General features: G+C 42.0%; 1 protein-coding gene across 2 annotated transcripts in view; it reads right to left on the minus strand.

Moving 5' to 3' along the window:
* PDE4B (phosphodiesterase 4B) overlaps positions 1–20,345 on the minus strand; it is a 156,942-nt gene extending 136,597 nt beyond the window's left edge. For both annotated transcript variants that reach the window (XM_027651407.1, XM_027651401.1), the window contains exon 1: positions 19,780–20,345. In XM_027651407.1, coding sequence (XP_027507208.1) covers positions 19,780–20,015 — 236 coding nt within the window. In that variant the 5' untranslated portion in view covers positions 20,016–20,345. The remainder of the gene's footprint in view (positions 1–19,779) is intronic.
* Between the last annotated feature and the right edge of the window lie 1,607 nt (positions 20,346–21,952).

Raw genomic sequence — 21,952 nt, forward strand, 5'->3', positions numbered from 1 at the left:
GAAAAAAAAATCTCTCATGACTCTTCGCTTCCCAAATGCTCCACAGTTTCCAGGTGGGTGATGGAGGGTCACCGGCATTTATCAGGTGACACATAATCAGCTTCATCTGACACGTATCTGCAAATAGTCCCAGAACCCTGAGGTAGCCATGAAAAATAACAATGGGATGATCACTCCTCCAAGAAGAGGAAATCTGCTTCCCTGGGTATCACTCAGCAGCCAAGACAAGACAGAAGTCTCCAATATCCATATCCTCTCCCTCTCTTTTCTCATCATATATGGTGAATTAATGGTGGAAATTGCTAATTGTGGTTTGGTCAAGGAGAGCCTTCATCAAACCTTTTTTCCATGGTTTCGACTAGAGGTCAACATTTGATGGCCATAAATCCTGAGCAGGACATTCACTAACCCAAGTCACACAGATACAAACAATTTGTTTCTTCAGTATAACTTATTATGTGAAAATCTGCTGAATTTCTATTTGGTGAAAATCTACTAAAATTCAGAAAAGAATTTATGAGATGACTATGAACCTCTGAAATAAAAGCCCTACAGATGAAATACATGGTGGAAACTGCAGGTTCCTCTCATGCTGTGCTGACTTAAAAGCTCACCTATAGGCACCGAAATCAGCCCAAGTGAAACAAGGCAGCACCTTGGCCAATTTGTGTTGGAAGCAGAAGAAAGAAATGGGATATATGTTGCAACCTTCTGTTTTCCAGTCTTGTTTTTATCAGAGATCAACTGTCCTCAGTGGCACAGTATCTCAAATTTTGGACTGGCCTAATTTCCAATTCTTACTTCAACAAGAAACCTGAAATTAAAACTTCATCAGGACACTCCATGGATATTTTCAGCTGCTAATGTATTAACTGAGGGTCTACTTGCACTGAAAGTAAATTGTTTTCCAAAACTCATAAAACCCAGCTCCTCAAAATCCAACACACTGTCAGGGACTGTGGGTTTAACTGTGGTGGTTTTATAAACAGACATTTTGAGAACAGAGGAACGAAGTATTCACACTGCACTCCTTCCCAGCACAATCCACAGGACACCAGATAGCTTATTAAGAGATCGAAACCCAATTAAAACTAGTAGATGAACCTAAACAGCAACTGGGATAGCTACCAGATTGGGTTTACTACTGTTTCAATCCCAGCGTGTTGTCCTACAGTATTTTAAAAGGGAAAAAGTAAAAAGCAAAAGAAAACCCAAACCAAACACCACAATCAAAACCTGGGATAAGATCAGCTCCTAAATAAATAAATAAATAGACAAAGTAAATTTAATCTCTTCTTGCAGATCTCATTTCCACTTTGGGATAATCTCTTGGTGACTCAAATGAAACCTTCAGTGCAGAGAAGGGGATGGGTGAGGAGACAACATCTATTGTCCAGGTACTCCCTGGAGGATGGTTTCCTGATCTTCATTAGAGACCTTCCCAAACCTCCTGTCAACACACTGCAGGTTAAACATTCCTGGAAAACATATGTGGTTCTGGTGTATGTTGAAGAGCAGAGACCTCAACCCTGTAAATGCCCCCCCAGAAGCCAGAGCTGCTGTGACGGATCTGGAAAGCGGGAGCAGGTTGGGGAAGGTTGGTCAGCAGTGACGCGCCTCCCAAAACATTCCCATTATCGCCAAGGAAGGATTAAGGCTGATCAGGCAGAAATCACATTTCCTTGTGTAGGTGGGAACATATGGGAGTTGTCACAACACAAGCTCCCGCAGATGCACATCCCGGAGCCTCTCGCATTCTGGGACTCGCCCCGGCCACAGGAGAATTTGTACGTTCATTACTCCAAGCCTGAAAATGATGTTGCAGGAGGGTACCTGGGGTCTCTCCCGGTGCCTCACACAGCCAGCTCAGAGCTTCCAGCAGAGAAAGGAAAGTTGTGTAGAGCCTACAACAATTATTCCATTCTACATCTACCAGTTTCAGAGATGTTTCGTTGGCTGAAGACTGCTTCAGTCCCAGGTAGACTTTTTGGAAGCCAGAGGTGGAGGAATTCCTCTGCATAAGTAATAACCCAGGGGCCCAGACATTCAGTTCTGATACAGGAAAATCCTCTTTCTGGTGTTTGAAAGCCTGTTCAGCTGGAGGAGAGCAGACTGAGGGGAGACCTCATTGCAGTTACAGCTTCCTTGGGAGGGGAAGAGAAGGGACAGGCACTGATCTCTGCTCTGTGGAGACCAGGGACAGAACCCCAGGGAATGGCCTGAAGTTGTGTCAGGGCAGGTTTAGGTTGGATCTCAGAAAAAAGTTCTTCCCCCAGAGGGTGGTTGGGCACTGAACAGGCTCCCCAGGGCAGTGGTCACAGCACCAAGGCTGCCAGAGCTCAAGGAGCATTTGGATGATCCTCTGGGGTGTGACTCTTGGGGATGGGCCTGTGTGGGGCTGAGAGTTGGACTCCATGATCCTTGCGGGTCCCTTCCAACTCAGTGCTCCAGGAGACACACATGTGGCTGATGCCAGGTTGCTTCCTGAGACAGACAGACAGACAGACAGGACAGTGAGGGGCTCCTCTGGAAAACAGGACACACACACTGCCCAGAAGGGGCTCTCTTGGACTAAAGAAGCAGAAGCAGAGCTGCTCCCAAACTAAAGAAGGTGACTTCTTTCATATATAACTTCTGGCTCCGCCCATGTGCCATCAGCCTGCCTCCTCTCACAATGGCCCTCTGGACACAAGCTCATCCACACCTGCTCCTCACCAAGCATCCAGAGTGACTAACAGTCTTGCTTCCAGACTTCAAGGCCCTGAAATCATCCAAGCCCCCCAAATATCACAACACAAGCCTGAGTGATAAGTCCACTCCTCACACCTGGCCATGGTGTTCACCGACCACCTTTCAAGCTGTGAGATGAAGGTCCACGGGAGAAAAGAGCCACTTCCAATCCACTTTAACTCCACTTCCAATACTGCTGCTCTCCATTGTCAGTGCAGACCACTGTCACCACTTCCCACTGGGACATCAGGACACCAGGGACACACGAGCACAGCCTTGTCCAGGTGGGAATTCACTACCATGGCTTTGCCTATTGTAAATTGAAAGAACAAGTGAAGAGCAAGGAGAGGCTCTACCTTGACGCTCTACAAACAGTAACTCAGAAACATCCAGCACAGAAAATTCCTTCTGCTCCGTCCTCAGAAGACTTAAACTTGATGACCTGGAGATTAATCTTCCGCATAAAACGTAAATCCAAGTATAGCAGCAGGAGGCCCACACATGTCACACCAATCAAAACAGCTCAACCCAACCAGTTCAGTGAAGGATTACTGCAGTACAATGAGGAAAAATGCTTTAAAAGCCAAAGCCAGTATCTTAAAAATATTGAAAGATATGAAGATGTGCCCTGTGCTTCTAAAAATTAGATGCAAGATTAGAAATGTGAAGTCAATATATTTCCCCTGAGTTGGAATGTGGATTCATACGCTCCCTACGAGGCAGGGATTGGGAAAAGCGGGAACAAAAATAGATGCTACAGCTGATTAAATCCTCAGCTAAACAAATTGTCTACAGGAAAATGCATTAGCCTGAGAGATGCAAGAACAGCAGGACACTCAGATGAAATTGGATTCTTTAGATCATATGTCGAAAGCATTAGAAATTCTCTTGTTTATCAGGAAAAATTAGCACAACAGGGATACTCCAGGCAGAGAAAACCAAACCCAGGGTTCACACCTGGAATGAGAGTGTGTATGTGAAAAACCAGATAGGTTTGAGAAAAAATAGAAAACAAGACTAAAAAGCCCCATGGGATTAGGATAAAGAAAGATTAAAATACAAAACCAGTCATCTTTTAGCTAAAATAGTTGTGCTGGTTGTCAACATTTGTTTTCAGGTATTAATACAAAAAGAAAAAACCCAGAGTGTTAAAAGATAAAAGTATTATGAGGAATAATGGGATGAAATGCAGAATAGAAGTGTAGGTTATTATTAGAACCACAATATTTACTAAATATGAATAGTTCCGATCATTTGGTATATAAAAATACAATTAAACACAAGGTATTCAAAAATACAATAAATCATCATGGCTAGGCTTTGCGAACGAAGATTTGGGAACAACAAATCATATTATTATGGTAAATCCTTCAATATTTGTTCTGCTCCTGTGTTGTCAACTAAAAGAACTCCTCGTTAATTAGGAGTCACAGACTTTGGGAGTGAGGAGAAGGAAGACCTTGTGGATAAACAATTAAGTCTGAGTTCCTTCCTAGTTTATCAATTCTTTATTTGTACTGTATCTATACATCCTATTTAACATAAATACCAAGCTGTAGAGAAGGCCAGTGGATTCTTTCCAAAATCACTTTGTGGTGCTGAAAGGATGACTAAAAAGGATGACAAATAAAGCAGCCTTAAAATGAAAACAGGATCTCGTTCCTGCGAGACCTGTGACAGTTTTTCAATACAGAAATTATCTCCTGGAAAATATATTTGCAATGATTCTTAAACAGGAATGGTTCCCTATCAGGTACCTATATTTCTATACGTGCTCAGCCCTTCTTCTGGTCTGCACTGACTTGTCCTCACCAAAGTGAATGACATTTCCAGCAGCACAAAAGACCTACAAATAATACTGATGAAACCCTTAAAAATGCATAAATCACAGAATCATATAATCCCAGACTGGTTTGGGTTGGAAGGGACCTTAACACCCATCTCGTTCCACCCACTGCCATGGGCAGGGACACCTTCCACTATCCCAGGTTGCTCCAAGCCCTCTCCAACCTGGCCTTGGACACTTCCAGGGATGGGGCAGCCACAGCTTCTTTGGGAAACCTGTGCCAGGGCCTCATCACCCTCCCAGGGAAGGATTTCTTCCCAATATCCCATCTAAGCCTGCCCTCTGTCAGTGGGAAGCCATTCTCCCTTGTCCTGTCCCTCCAGGCCCTTGTCCCAAGTCCCTCTCCAGCTCTCTTGGAGCCCCTTTAGGCACTGGAAGCGGTTCTAAGGTCTAACTGGAGTCTTCTCCATCCCAGAGGTTTAAACCTTCTGGTAACCTGAGCTCAGGATATTCCCCCTTGTCCTGTCACTCCAGACCCTTGTAAAAAGTAAAGTTTGATCCCATTTTGGGGTACCCAGATGGACAATGAGAAGAGTCTCAATACACAGAAGTTTCCCACTTTATTCACAGTGGAGTCACTGGGAGCTCTGCAGCACTGCAGAACCAAACTTAACCACAAATACCTCCTACAGCAAACCCCTCTGACATCTGAGGCATCCAAAATCTAACCCATCATCAATCTCCTATTTTTTAATTGCAGCAGAAAGCCAAAAACCCTAAAACCAAATAACGCTCTCCCCAAAAAAGCTATTTTCTTCAGCTATACCACATGCTTAGCGAACCCTTTGTCACAGGGTTGATAACATGAATTAATCAAGATCACACTTATACTTATTAAGCACTAAGAAGCTTTTAATCCTGGTTATTCCCTTCAGTTGAGTCATTATTAGCATCTTTTCTTGCCTTCCTGAAATGATTAACAGTGGTGACCTTTTCAAAATTTGGAAGGATCTTTCCTGCATGCAAAGTAAAACCGCAACTGCTTAATTTAAAGTACAGCACATACCCATTCTACCTAAATAATCTCTGTCAACAATTAATTTAACATTAAGGAAGTCAAATAAAAATGTGTAGCCAGTAGTGGGTCTGTTTTTAATTCATTTGTCCTCTTTAATATCCTGCTCAAGGCAGGAATTATTGGTGACAAAACCAGTCACAGTTATCACATCAATTTAACTTCAGTGCTTGTAGCTGCAGAGATCGATTTTCCAACATCACAAAATTTCCCCATCACAGTTTCCTAGTTCCTGGATCCAAAGAGACTCAGTAAAGCCCTGTGAAATACCAAATCAACATCAAAAAACACCCCAACACCTCTCTCTTATAAATAAACAAATAAACAAAATTCTACCCCAAAAGCACTACTGGAGCAGCACTTATCAAGCAAAAAGTAGTTGCTTGAAGAAGACATCTGCTGCAAGAAAAGGGTGACTAAAGGGGACAGCTCTAAAGCTCCAAGTGATCCTGCTATTTCTTCTGACTCAGGTAAAATTACCTGTATTTTTTGGGAGAAGTTCTCCCTTGGAGTGGGCAAATCTACTCAATTGTTACAAGCTACAAGATTCCCAACCCAGGTCCTTTATGTCAAATTGAAGCATCAGATAATTCCCTACACCAGGGTCACACTGAAATGAAAAATAAAGGGTTATTTCTGATTGCAACAAACTGCTGTTTCCGAAGATTTCTGCTTTACTCTAAACCCCAAATGCCTTCAAAAGGCATCTACTTGGAAAGGTGACATATGTTATAATACAGTGTTCTTTAAGTCTCTGCAATTCTTCCTTTGGCTTTGAAATCCAGCATTTAAATTTCTGAAAATGCAGATCAAGAGATCCAGGAGGAAAATAGGCCATTTGCAGCTCCGAAAAGCATCTGTATTAGTGTCTGCTGTTCTCAGTGGAGGCAAAGGATTCTTGAACACTAATATATCTGCTTTAATTCTTGTCCCTGTTTGAGATTTGCTTTTATCTCTCCTATCTCTTTTTAACCTTTATCTGTGGTAATTGTATTTGTTAAGTCTTGTTAATTAAGACTGCAAGCTCACCAGGGAAACATCCTCCCCTTTGTTTTCCCGTTCCATATCACGCCTGGCAGAAGTACAGCATCAAAAATGCATCAGATATTTGCTTCAACAAAACCATTTCATAGAGTCTAGACATAAAGGTCTTGAAGTTCCCCTGTGTGCTTGCATCAGAACTGTTCTGCTTATACAACTTAGTGTTTTAATAATATAATATTATTCAATTAGAATTACTGCTTCTGGTGAGAGATTTTAATATTGACTATTAAAAAAATCGATCAGAATTAAATCATTCCCTTTTCCAGCCAAGAGCTGGTGCCCTTCAAAGGTTCACAGGCTTGTCCCAGCATCCCTCCCTCCACACTGACCTCTCAGTTTAGTTGTTGTGTAGTTAAAGGCTGTGTTTTTATTCTCTTTGTCTACGGCCAGGAATGTTTTTTAGTCTATACGACAAATTAGTGACCCTAAATTATTCATTCGATACTTAAGCAAATTCTCTACCAAACCCCAGTAAATTGAACAAAAATACATTATAAATTCTACTTTTCTCTACACAGTATAAATACGACATTTTTCCAAAGATTTCTTAAGGCATCGCTCGCTTTTGCCTGAAGTGACACCACAATAAAAGGCAGCCTTTAATAATCTGTTTCATTTTCTTGTCCTTCCTTTCCTTGAACCATTAATGGAAGCGAAAGCAAAGATGTAACCCAGCTTGTTATCTTTGCAAAATCAAATACATTAGACAGGGTATTATTTGCCTGAGGCAATGCCATTTCCAGTTTGGATCACTGCTCCCCAGGACCATTCCGGTCACAAAGGAAGAAACTGGGATTTGACAATAATTGTGCCACTCACTCACAACAAGCAATTGCTCTTTCACCAAGAAATCACTTTCCACCCCAGTACATTTGAATGAATAAACCTGTGGTGTTTATTACACAGGAAATATTTGCCTTAAAGTCTCGGAATAATTCTAATTTATTTCTCTTTATCTTCATTACACATTAACAAGAAAAATCAGAAATTAATCAAGACTGTCTTATGAGAGTAATTTATCCTTAACCACTTGGAAATTGGATTTGTAACATTAAAATACAGTGTTTGTTTGGATGAGAATCACTACATAAACCAAAAAGTCTTAAGAACTAAATGTCTGGGACTTGGACCTCTGGGTTGACTTCTCCAGTTGTTCCCAGTTTGAGGGGCCAGTTGTTCTCCTCTTGACACCATTTTCCATTGTCTAGTCATTGGTTCTGCAAATTTTGGCCAATGTGATGCATAAATGGCATCACTTGAAGATCTGGGGATCTTTGTGTTATATTATCCTCTAAACAACTCGAAATGAGTGTTTAAAACATCAGCCCTGCATTTTTGAGCTCACTTCCACACTTGTTATTGACACCATTAATAACAAAACTCTCATTATTGTGTTTGACTATCCCCTGCCATGTTCTGTTGCTTCTCAAAATCACAGAATCATAAAGGTTGGAAAAGACCTCTAAGATTACCTAGTTCCAGCTGCTCTTCTCCCATCCCTTCAGCACTGAAGCAAGATCATGGTTTCTCATTTTATTCTCTTGATATTTAAATAACAAGTGAGAACAAGTCAACTATCAGCAAGACTGAGTAAAAAGCCAGGTCTCATATTTGAGGCTGAATGACGTTTGAGGCTGAATGATGCCCAGTGACAGAGGTGATGGTGAGTGAGTGATTCAGATCAGGATGGACAGAAATACTCTGACAAATCCAATTGTCATCTCAGGCCACAGGGAGAATTTTTAAATTTTCCCACACCTATTATTACAGAAGAGATCCCTGATCTTAATTCATAATATTTTTCCAATTTCACTTTGTGAATTAACATCTATTTAAGTCCTTTTAATGAATTCTAAATTCTTTTAACCCACCGTTAAAACCAAACCACTTTCCCAAGTCCACCTCGAGGCTCTTCCAAGTGAGTACCCTGCAAAGGGAGCTCACTGTCAAATGTTGTTAGTGGTGAATGTTCTGTGAATCCTCAAGAATACAAATATGCTCTGAACACAATAAACAACCTATCAGAAGGCATTTCTATCCTACAGAGCAGAGTCCTGACATTTTTTATTTAGTCTTCTGTGGATGCCTCATCATTGTGGAGCAGAGTCCACAATGGTGTGGACTCCCCAGCCCTGGAAGTGTTCAAGGTCAGGTTGCACTGGGCAACCTGGTGCAGTGGAAGGTGTCCCTGTCCATGGCACAGGGGTTGGAACAAGACAAGTTTTAAGATCCCTTCCAACCCAAACTATTCCATGATTCACACAATTTGAATACATGAAATCCCAACCCAAAGTACAAAGACTATTCTCAAAACCCTCAATGCTTTCCAAGCACAGTTGAAGAAGATTCAAATTCAGTTCACGACAGGCTGACCAACTGGAAGCATTTACAACTTGCTACAGGAGTTTTTTTCACTGTAAAATAACAACTGACAAGTACAAGACAAACAGCAATAACTGGCCGTGCCAAGCACGCCGTGTATTGCAACCATGGATGCAGACAGCAAGGCAGGGGCTGCTTTCTGGGATAGGCTGCAAAAATAGCAAAGCCTGACATTTAAAGATTTTTCTCCTTCCTTCTGGAGGCAGGTTTCAAGCACAGTAGCGCAGATTTTCGTCAGTCTCTTCTTGGAAACAGAGCAAAGCCTCAGGTCATGGTGATTCAGGAAGATGTTTTAGTTGTGGGCAGAGTGGGAGAAGACAACCTGATGTCTACGGGGATGGTAAAGATTCACACTTCAGAAGGTAGAAGAAAAGGCAGCAGCTCAGTATGGATTGAGACTTATAGAAATTGCCAAGATATTGTACTCCAGAGAAGCTCATTTCAGATCATGTTTGTACAAACTGTGGGCTTCTCATCACACCAACGTCTCTTTCCATGTGCATTTTCCAGTGTCACCTTCTCCATCCAGGTCCATCTTCTCTCTCTTTTTACCTCTTTGCCATTACACCAATGTAATCATCTGCACTTCAGCACCAACATGACGACAGTAGGATTGTTCCTCATACATTCGTCTGAACATTTAAGAATATTTGTCTTACAAACATCAGTTACATGACAATGGAGTTGTCTGATTTTTTTGGGAAGGGGTTGGGAAGTGGGTTTTTTTGTGGTAAGGACATTGTTTGTCATATGTTACCATCTGCCTTTGAGAGCAAAACCAAATAAATAAATGATGTCTCTGGCTAAGACTCAGAAATGCATTTGCAGCTTCCATCAGTTTCCTCTGGAACTGAAAGAGCTCCAGCTGAAATTGATACCAAATGGCATCAAACAAAAAGGGCTGCCTGGCCAGAATTTATGAATACACGGTGACCTCTTGATGAGAGTGTTTATTGAGTGGATACAGTGGTCTAATCTATCAGCAAACTGTTGGAAAAGCAAATCAGCAATTCCAACACCAGTTGGAGGTATCCAAATCCATAAACACTGAGGGACATCACATTTGTTCTCATGTCCCACCCCTGACCTCCAGCAGCTCAACAGAATAGTTTGTTAAGGGGCAATACAGATTTGGCTAATTTAAAAGGACACATTCCCTAAGGAGAAAGAGAAAGCTTTTGGAAAACAGAGTCATACTCAGATCTCAAAAGTTTAGAGTGGCTGTGGCTTGCCATCATTAATTTATAGTAATCACAGTTAAGAGATGCCTGTAATTACCACTTTGAAAACTTTTCTCCTTAAGTCAACCACTAAAAATACGGAACCACTCAAATACAGAGTGCTGTCCACTTACTCCAATATCCACCAAGCAATTTCCAGGATAAAATGCCAGTTTTAGAAGCTAAGCTAGGACTAGGAACAGAGGTGTCTCATGCTGTGTAGTTTGGTTATTTTCCCAGAAGTTTTACGATGCATGAGCAGCATCACGACCTGGATTTACTTGATTTGACTTCCTCCACCAGGTAAATGTGTTGAACAGTGACAGTCTGCAGAGATGTTTGTAAGTCTGGGAAAAACACATTCAAATCTCTTAGGGATGGTTTTATGAAGATTTGAAAGCTGGTACAGGAGTCTAACTGCAGAGCAGACCCTGGAGGCACTGAGTGTGTGGGTTACTAACCTCAGCTCCTCACCTGAGAGGAACAGACCAAATCTCCCCCAAAGCCTGATCCAAAGGGAGTTTCAGAGGTGATGGTCAGAACTGGAAGGCTGAGAAGGAACTCTGCCTGAGGTCTTCAAAGACGTGCCTCTTCCAAGAGGTTTAATTCCAGCTGCTGGCTCTCAGAGCTGTAACAGCCCAAGGACAGCCTGACATGTGAGTGACAAACAGTGATTGTATCAATCAGAATCCACGCTGGGTCATGCAGGAACTGTTTCCTGCATGATTCATGTGCTGCTCAGTTCACCCTGCCCACCTCTTCTTTTCCCTTTCTTTGTCTTGGCTTTATGTTCCTTGCCAACCTCTTCTTGAGTTTCCACATATTTGATACTTTCTCATTCTTTCCCCATCCCCCTTAGAAAAAGTCCAAAATAAAATAATCCATAGCTAAGTAAGAGGATTGTTTATTTAAGCAAGATGGAATCATAGAATATCCTGAGCTGGACAGAATCCACAATGATCCAATCCAACTCCTGGCCCTGCCCAGGACGAATCCCAGAATTCCACCCTGTGGCTGGGAGCGATGTACAAGTTCCTGGGCCTTGGTCCATTAACTGTAACCCTAAAAGTAATAGGTGGATAGAGCCTTCCTAAATCTTCGTTCGCAAAGCCTAGCCATGATTTGAAAAGTAATACATAATTCTACTTACTATACTGTTTTAAGGAACTGAGATCTGAAAACATCCTTGAACCTACAAGGACTGGATGTCTTCTGAATGTTGCTGAGTTCCCTCAGACCTCATTTCTGTGGAATAAGCTCCACAAAGCACCAGGCTCAGTACAGGTTCTCCAATTAGCTCAGTAATAACGAAACTAATAAAATGGAAAAGCTAATTTTGCATTATTGTTATGAAAGAAAACTTTCCCTCTCACCTAATGAAGTTGTCCATCATTCTGCAATTCCTACCTGCATATGCACGGTGTCAGCAGGGGGCATTAAAGCTTTTGGAAACCAAGTAGCAGCACAAAATGTTTCTAATTTTCAAGCAGGGCTTCATATGGTTCTTTATATATTGAAAAGGGAGCAAGGAACTGCTCATTTACAAACTATATTCTGCACAATTTAAGAACACACAAAAAATACTGTGATACCATGGAGAAAAGGAGGCTCAGGGGGGACCTTGTTGCTCTCCACAACTCCCTGGAGGGTCGAGTCAGGTGGGGGTCAGGCTCTGCTCCCAGGGAACAAGGGAAAGGACGGGAGGAAACAGCCTCAAGTTGTGCAAGAGGAGGGTCAGGTTGGATATTGGGAAAACTGCTTCATGGAAAGGGTTGTCAGCCCTGGCACAGCTGCCCAGGACAGGGGTGGAGTCCCCATCCCTGGAAGTGTTCAAAAAACTTGTGGATGTGGCACTTGAGGACATAGTTTAATGGTGGTGCTGGATGATGGTTGCACTGGACCCTTAAAGGCTTTTCCAGCCTTAACAATTCTATGATTCTATGGTTAGAACTACAAGTTAAAATAATAAAAGGAAGTAATTTCTTAAACATTTTTGTTGCACTTGTTAATCTGTATCTGTAAAGCTCTGCCGGAGCCTGGAGGAAAATCAATTGATTTCTGGTTGGGTTTTTTTAACTGATAAAATGAGATGAATGTCTCCTCTTGTCTCAGCATTCAGAGGGTACAATGTGCTCCCTTTTCCACGACCTGTCTCAGAAATCAGTACAGCAGGAACCCAAGGAGTTACCGTACCAAGACAAATATGGAATGAGAGGAAAATTATTCAGTATATGCAGATGGAAGAAACTACTTGCAGGACATTTTTATTCAGAACAAGATTCCTTTATGAGATTTGCATCACAGACTGTACACAACCATGCAATGAAAAGGATCATCCCAGCAATAGCTGGGCACATGGACCTACTGGAAGTGCAACAAAACCTCTTTCTCCATGTGAGTACAGATTGATTCAGGGCAAATTGAGAAAATAGTTCCTATTTAATTCCATTAAGTGTCGTGCAGATGTTTGGCCCTCATAGCATTTAAATCTACTGTGGAAAAAGCTGCAATAAATTGCTCTACCACGAGAAAATGCAACTTGCTGGTTGTGAAAAAAAGCAGAAAGTCTTTGCACAGTTATACGTCAATTAGTTTTGTTGGAAATAGCCAAAACTCAAAGTAATCAGATCAAACCTGATTCCAATTTGAGTGCATCATCCTGGAGACATGGATAATGTGAGTATGCCATAATGTACCACACCACAAGGAGTTTATCAGGAGACACTAGGAAATCACTGAGGTGCTTAGTCCAATACACACCAAAAAAGTGGGGTATTTTACCATAAGAAGAAAAGAAATCATCTCATATATTGTTATTTCTCCAAAGTCTTATTCTTACATTACTTAATCTCTGCTCTGCCCCTCAGCCACATCTATTTGTAGCCCTGAGAGAACAAAACAATGTGAGAAACTTAAAAACTGAATATTTACTTTACTTCCCGTGTTTCCCAGGTCTGTCCGAAAGAAAAGACTGAATCTGTGCATTTATGTCTTGGAAAATAAAACCTAGTTTATAGTAATAACCCTTTCCATGGGCTGTTGTGGCAATATTTTACCCCATCAAATAATCAGTTGCTGTTGCATCAGTCTAGCGTTGTGCTGTGTGTCACTGTTTCAGTGCATTACAGAAATGTCTATGATTTTATCAGCAGTTATAGCCTCACATAGCGCTGAGACAGGAACCCACATGTGTCAACAGCACTGCCTATTGATTCATAAACTTGGTAAAAGTCACAGCCTCCCATGAGCAGAGTTCAGGTTTATTTACACCTTGTCTCTCAGACCCGGTCAGGCAGTCCCATAGGAAACTGGGAAGAAATGTAATTTTCCTGTTTTAGCTTCCCAAATCTGCTCTCTCCTTCCTGCTTCTCCAAATCCACCCATCACAGAATGAGCAGAGCATGTTCTGTGGCACTTGCACATCATGTTGTAACCTCAGCTAGTTTGTGGCTACTGCAGAATGTCCATACCATGATCATCATGGAAGAACCTACAAACCCAACGTGTCAAACCACCCTCAAACTTGTTCCAAGAGACAAACACACACCAGTGGTGCTGGAAAAATGATTGGACTCGATTATCTTAGAGGTCTTTTCCAGTCTGGATGATTCTTGGCTGTGAGGGTGGAGAGGCCCTGGCACAGGTTGCCCAGAGAAGCTGTGGCTGCCCCATCCCTGGAAGTGTCCAAGGCCAGGATGGACAGGGCTTGGAGCAATCTGGTCTAGTGGAAGGTGTCCCTGCCCATGGCAGATGAGCTTTAAGGTCCCTTCCAACCCAAGCCACTCTATGATTCTATGATTCTACAATCCTATGATCCCTGTGGAACCCACATGATGTTCTCATAAGGTAACACCAGGCAACAGAAGTAAAACACACTGGCTATTCAGAAACAAAAAAGCTGAAAAAGATTAAAAAAATAGCAAGAATGGAACTGAGAATGTATAGATCTGCAGTGAAGCCAAGCTACACTGCATAAATTAGGATAAACCACAAATGTGTCTGCCAGTCTGTCCTGGCAACCAACTTGAGCCCGTAAGAAGCCAACTGTACCTCCTGGAAACACACAGCCCGAATTTGTAGATGCTATCACAATGGCAAGCTTCACACATCAACAGAGCTCTCAACAAAGCTAAATTCAACAGGAGAGCTTCCTTGAGAAACCATTTTGGCACAGAAAATTTAACTTAATAGTTAAGCCTGGGTATGAGGGCTGGAGGTCATGGATTCTTTAGGAAGGTCTCAGCCACCACAGCAAGTCATGAAACCTCTGGGACTCTGTTTCTCATAGACTGGCACATTAAAAACTTATTTAAAGGTATTAAAAACTCCAGAAATAGCTTATTTCTCTGAGAAGGAATCCACTGTCTTTCACAGAATCACAGAATCAATCAGATTCTTCCTCCCCCTGTCAGAAAAATGGCTGAATCTATCAAAATCAAATTACCATTAATATAATGATCTGTTGTACTTCACTTGAATCTTTAACAGCTGGTGAGTATTTTAACACCATCTTTTCCCACATATGTGGCCGGGGGATGAAAGAAGTTGCTCCTTTCTGTTTTCCACAGTTGTAGACAGGGTTTGGAGGGGATATACGGACAGAACAGATGTAGGGATGATACAGCTGGTTCTGTGTTTGTTGTGTATGGGCCTATTTCTATTTCCTCCTCACCTTCACATCCTTTGCAATCCTTCCTGCCACTCGCTGCAAATGCTCAGGAATTCTCCTTGGGAGATGGAGACAGATGGGAGAACATACTCAGAAGAGAAAAAGAGAGGAACCTTCTGGTTTTTCCCCATCCTTTTCCCTCCTCACTTCAGTTTGTTTCGCCTAGGACTTACAGGAGATAATTGAGCAACACAGGGTGTCCAATATCAGTCCCAGGTCAAAAGAGAAGCTGCAGAAAGCAGGAGAATCATCCTATTTCTCCAAAACAGAACAAGAAGCTGGAAATCACATCAACAACCGGTGAGAAGCACAAACAGATCAGCTCAAAGTAAAGACAAGGGTGTTTTCAACAGTGGAACTATGGAAAAGCATCCTGCTGTACATAGAGCAAAGTGGAACCAGGTCCAAAAGCACATCATAAAAAAATCACAGAATCATTTAGTTTGGAAAAGACCTCCGAGGTCATGGAGTCATCACCATACAGCACATTCAGGGGGCAGGCTGTTGTGACAGATACTTGTTTTATCTCACAAGCAGAAGTCAGTTCCCCCAGCCCAAGTACTGGGTGAAGGTGGGCAGGACAGCTCAGATCTGGGATCCTGGTTCATGAGGTGCCAGCACAGGGCAGGAGCCATCTCACCACAGCTGGACACACAGTTGGTGCTGAGAGGGACTCCAACAGGGACATGTCCCACTGGGAGCTCCACTCTACCTTCTGAGTTCCTCCACCGTGATCAAACCACTGGAGAAATTTATGGCTCTTATAAATTACTGTTCTCCTCAGCGATTTCAAGCACACAGTTTCCAAAAACTGAGCTTTCTGAAGCACCACTCCCCAAGTGGGGGCTGCCATTTAAGTCTTTCTTATTTGGTCCCACAATCAGAAAGCAAAATCAAACCTGACATCTTTCGATAATTTTCCTCTGCCTATAGTACATTTTACAGCTTCAAGTAATTAAGCAGATCAGTTGTTATTCACCAGGCTTGGAAACAACTCAAACGCTCCCCCCGTGACTGGATTGTGCCATATTATTTAACTTACTCAATCCCACCACGGAAGATTGTTGTGTAATGAAAACAGATCATGTTTTCAAAAAAATTAAGGCTAGCATATGATTTGCATTTTACATTATATATCAAAAAGCAAATGCATGAATGTATTTCAGCTGAAGGATAACTGAGAGAAAAACCAGAGCAAAATTTCCTAGTATTTCATTTCTGTTCTGCCCTATATTTTCTTCATAAACAAGATAACAGGTAGTCACTAAAATGATGAAAGCTAAATGTGAATTAAATTGGAAAAAAAACCCAATGAAAATCTTAATTAAGAAAAGACAATAAACATCCTACTCTGGAAATCCCTTCATTAAAAAGCTCATGCTCCTCACACAGCATAGCCAGTGACTGCCTGTATATTAAGAAATTGAATAAGTGATGTAAATGGTATAAATATTCATAGAATCACATGGTATGGGTTGGAAAGGACCTTAAAGCTCATCTCATGCCATAAGCAGGAACACGTTCCACTAGACCAGGTTGCTCCAAGCCTTGTCCAACCTGGCCTTGAAGAAATATTTATAATCTTGAGGATAAATATTGTAAGGCAAAGAAAACTGTGTTATAAGCAGCACAGTTAATTTATAAAATATTGACTTTCATTGATAAAACATTTGGGATCTTGCTGAGAAAGTCCTTGCTATGGGTGTAAACCTGATGATACTAGGAGTTATTATTTGAAAAAAATAAGATGGCAGACCTGTGGAAAACAAAAGTTATCTTTAAAGCTATTGCTTTGGAAGTCCTCAAGGTAAGGATAGGGTGAGGGAGAACACACTGTGGACCACGGAGAGGGAATGTGCTGTTTTCTGGTTGACAGGAGAAAGTGCTGAGGACTATCTTCAGGAAATGTCTTCCTCTCTCCAGTGACTCCAAAGGAAACTTTACACCCAAGGGAGCACTGCATGTCCAAAACTTAGATGCCTCTGAAGGGATACCAAATCATGTCATCTTCTGCCTGCTCCATTCCTCACAAAACCCCCCAAAACACACATGATACCAGGGGAACTTTAAGAAAGGAAGCAGCAGCATATGGGCTTCCAGAATCTCCGAGGCAAAAATGACAGATGTAAGAGAGGAATGAGACTTGTGGATTCTGGTGGAGGAAAAAGCCTGGAGGCTATCAAGGTTTTGTGCTGTTATTTGATATGAATGAGGCATTTTGAAGACTGGACAGAGCGACAGCAGCCGTGGGAAACTGTTTAAGGGGTTTGGAGCAGGCAGGGATCAGACTGACAGATGTTTGGAGGGAACTGTGATGACATGTTGGCCATGTCCAGTGAGAACTCAACCCTGAGGAAAAGAACAAATTGCAGCACAGAAGCATTTGAGTCATGGCCTTTAAAAAAAAAAAAAAAAGTCTGAAAATTTGCTTTCTGGGTAAGGTCTGCTGACTGGATATCAGAGCAGACGGGTGACGACATAGATTTCATCAGCATAATCAGGAGAAAGAAGTTGTAATGCATTCAGCCACAAAAGAAGGAAAATGCCTGGGAAAGGCAATTAGTGAAAAAGGAAAGGAGAGCAAGGGAAGACAGAAACTTGAAAATAAGGGGCATAGAAGAAGAACCACCAAGTAAAGACAACAATGATGACAGAGGTGGTGAAAGATGATGATTTACCACACCACCAGCCCCAAACTGAAAAAGTTCCCTGTTTATGAGGCTCTGAAAGTTATAGATTCTATGAAATCCATCAGCATGAATTCATTTCCTTGCTACTATTACTGTGTAGTTGGTATTTCTTGGACATTTACTCCTGAGGTAATTTTCTACCCAGCTACTACTTCCCAGCTCCCCACAAAAGAGCACCTTATGTAAGTGGCATTTTGCTTAGCACAGGTGAGGGTGTTTCCATGCACTGCAGAACAAATTCACAACTGAGAAGGAAATTCAGGTACGTAGCTGAAATAACTGCCTGCAACACACACAAACAGCCCTCCAGACATTCTACTGAAATGTTGTATCACACTCTAATAATTCAAATTGTGTTTTAGCATGTGTACAACATGAAAAGATGTCTGGTTTTGTTGTATGGTTTGACATGTTAAGCATGTGCTCACACACAAACAGCCTTGAAACCTTTCTTTCTAAGGGAGATTTTCTTTGTTTCTACAATAGTTTCCTTCTTATCTCAGGTTAAAACACAGATGTGCAGTTCAAAATCACCTGATACTAAAAATTTTTAAAAATTGAGTTGAGAACCTTCTCTCTTGCCATTAAAAATGAACCCAGAGGGATCCCACCTCTTTTGTGAGTTGATTCAAGAAGAGATTATTAGTTACTTCTATAAATACATATTTTTATGGTTTTTCTCCAAACAATCCAGATACCCTGTGCCAAGTCTGGCCACAGTCTACTCGCCTAATTCCCAGCAGGACCATCTTTCCACAGCACCCATTTCTCCAAACAGACTAGTCGGGGTAAGACAAGCAGCCTCCTGTCATTTCAACGCTGGCAGATATGACAGATGTTCCAGGGAATTAATGTGTATAAACCTAAACACGAGTGACTACAACCAATTAAAATGCTGAAGAACATACTGAAGCCTTTACAGCTTGTAACCAGTTTGAGGTTTTTACTTCTGCTTGGATTAAAAACAACAACAACAAAAAAAAAGAAGCAGAAAGTCTGCATGATTCTAGAATTCTAATTTGAATTGAATTGCTACACCCTAAATGCATTTCAAACTGTGTTTAAAGCAAAATTAAAACAGCAGTTATCTCAGTTCTACCCAGTACAATTCCCTGGTATCCAAGTTTGCAGTTTTCTCTCATATTTTTCTTACTGTTTAACAAGACAAAACAACTGTAAGAGCTACAAATTCACTCTCAGATATTAGTAATTCACTTCAAAAGTAAATACAGCTTTCTATTTTACCGTAACTCACATAAACCATTTTAACACAATGTTCTGTGTTAAAAAGTAGCAGACAAGGATGGGTGTTTCAGATACCCCAAAACACCCAGCCCATACAGAGAGTTTCATCCCCTCTCCTCTGATTCAGTCTATGGAATGGGAAAGTAATGGACATGGCACTGTGTGAGCAGAGTTTAAAAAATTCACATTCCTGAAAGTTTTCTGGTTTAATTCCCACAGACAACTAGTGAATATTAATGGAGACTCCTGGAATTTAAAAGGTGGATCCTGAAAGACACATACAGACTAAATTTAGAAAGTGAGATTGTCAGGGATTTTCCTGAATTATATATTTTGATTCCTGTTTATGGCATGGATTAACCAGATAATTGAGTCAGAGGCAACTCCAATCGACTGTAATAGCACACAAATTGACTATTTGGGGTTAGTAATTTGTAGGGAGGGAAAAGAAGACTCTCAGACAGAGTTTCCTTGCAAAAAATGGCTGAAAGGAGGGATATTTGTAGCCAGGAAAAACTGTTTAAAAGCCCCTCAGAGTGAAGTTAAAGCCCTTTGTAGCATTTATCTCCAAGAGTGCCCTGTCTGAACCACCCGGTCTGTGCTGTGCTGCGAGACCGAGCTGAGAGGGCAAAGAGAACACATTTTGAAGGTTCTGAAATGAATTCATGTATTCAACCCACAACAACACAACGGCTGGGAAAGTTACTGGCTGCTGCCTTTGTTCCTAGAGATTAACCCAGCACACACGAATAATGGGCTGGATTTATCCTGGACAACAGACACTGAATGACAATTGTCGAGGCACTGCATTAAACATCCTTTGGCTGCCTCCTGCTCGATTCATTTAACACTGGTGAATACATCTCAGCTCGTTTTCCCCTGTTCAAAGCACAACTACACACACTGGTTTTAAACCCGCACTGGTACCCAGAGCTTACCATGTATGTGCCACCGTGAAGCGACGACGCTGGCGGATGCTTTTATTCACCAGCAACTTTCTGAAAAAGCAGGGAGAGTTCCTGGGAGAGCTGCGAGGAGAAATCTTTGGAGACGTGGGTCTGTTCCCGGGCAGCTTGGGGGGCTCGAGTTCTAAATGCATTTGTTCTTTGAAAGTCCTGATGTAAATCTCGGACTCGGGAGTAGCAAGTTCCCTAGAAGCCTCTTTTGCTGTCATAGCTCAGATGATGTGGGAGCCCTCACCATTCAGAAAATGCAACAAAAACAGCAGAGTCAAAGCGCTGTTAAACCCCGCTCATTCACAAGGCTGGGCTCCACAGGAAGGGCTGCCTGAAGCAGCAGCAGCACGAATCAAAGGATGGTAAGCCAGGGCTGTCAGAAAAGCCCTTCTGAGCCCACCTCTCCCCCTGAAAATGCGCCGGGGTGGTGTTGGTGTGTCAGCTCCCGTGGTCGCCACCGACGCGCCAGAGCCATTCAAGCCCCGCACAGCAGCTCATGAAAAATTCATCACCACCAGCTCCACATCAGTCCTTTCCCTCCAGCATTTTGCCTTCACCTACCGAACTGAAAACCGGCGGATTTTTCGCGTGCGCAAATAAAATCAAGGAATTCCCCAGCCTGCGCAACCGGCTTCATTCCGGGGGTTTAATAAAAGGTCTTCATTGAGAATTAGTTTTCCCAAAGCCGCAGGAGCTCCACCCAGGACGTGCTTATTGGCTCAGGATTATTTTGACAACTGGACTCTGTTCTGCCCTGTCTTGCGTGAGGAGTGTGTGGGATTCTCAGGACATTTTAATACCCTGACATTGTTCCCGGCCATCACCTGGCACATCCCGGAAGAGACCCCCGGGATGGCAGCACTGGCTCTGGGAGAGGTGTGAGCAGCACTAAAAGGGGACAGGAAAAAAGGTCTAGTAGGGAAAAAAAAAGGCAAGGATGGTATTCTGTAGGAACAAAGCATGCAAGAATCCACGAACGCTGCTGGAGCAGCATGTTCCACTGTCCTAGGATCTGCACACAGTCAAAGGGCAAAATCCCTGCCAAAACCCCAAAAGATGGGAGACTTGACCCCTTCCTACAAAGACAATGTAAGTTAATTCAAATTAATTTAAGCATTATATCTACTTAAATTTAAAAAAAACAAACAACCCACACTATTTTTTTTTCTGGATATAAACACCATGAAAGCAACTTCTGCACTTGCAAGGTTAAAAAAACCAACATCAAGGTAAGGAAGTTAAAAGACAAGATTTAATGCTGATGGTAAGAACATAATAAATACTGCAGGGAGGGGCAGAGCATCTTTTTAACTGGTCAAAAGTATGTCACTTTAAATGTAAATACAATAAATCTTTTTAAAGGAGGAGGAGACAGGGAAGAGTAAACCCAGCTGGCCTGTGGCCAAAGATCTGATTGCACAGTACAGGCATCAATTACACAACAAATCCCCACCAGTCCCTGTCCATTCCAGTAGTTTTTCACCCAAATATCTCAAAACACTTTACAAAATCATCAGCATGCCTTCCTCAACCTCAGAGGCTTGCAAGAGAGAGCTTTCCTATAGCAGAGCCTATAGAGGAGTTTCCACACATTCTCCCTAACCTGCCCTATAATATTCACCATTCATATTTATTAAAAACCAAAATAAACAAACAAACAAACACAGAGCCTGAGCCTAACCTGAGGACACTGGAAATGCAGTGTGATTTATTACTGAGAGGTTCAGGCAGTAGCACAACAGGAATATTTAATGCTTTAGGAATTATGACGTGTTAGACTGTGAGCTGTTACTCGACTGCACTGACAGGCAGTGAGAGACAAAGGGAAGCTTGAGAGCTTTGCTGAATGAGAAACAAAATCCACAGAAATGCTTTCAATCTGGAATTTCACAGAGAAAGAAAAAATTAACTTCCTAACTCACCAGGAAGCAAATGGGATATTGGAGGGGTTTTTTGAGAATATATCTGATATTAGAGAACCAGTATATCCATGCCTTTTCCTAAAGCTATTCAAAGGGCAAGGAAAAGAGAAGGAAATCACCTTTTGAAAGCAATAAAAGATGCTGTACAAGGGCATGCTGCTCATGCTGAGTGGGTGCTGTCCTTCCCTGAATTCAGAGATGGTGCAGAACAGTGTCCATTAAGGGAGTACTTC

The sequence above is a fragment of the Corapipo altera genome, unplaced genomic scaffold (genome assembly GCF_003945725.1).
Source record: "Corapipo altera isolate COAL_440 unplaced genomic scaffold, ASM394572v1 57, whole genome shotgun sequence".
NCBI classification, from domain to species: Eukaryota; Metazoa; Chordata; class Aves; order Passeriformes; family Pipridae; genus Corapipo; species Corapipo altera.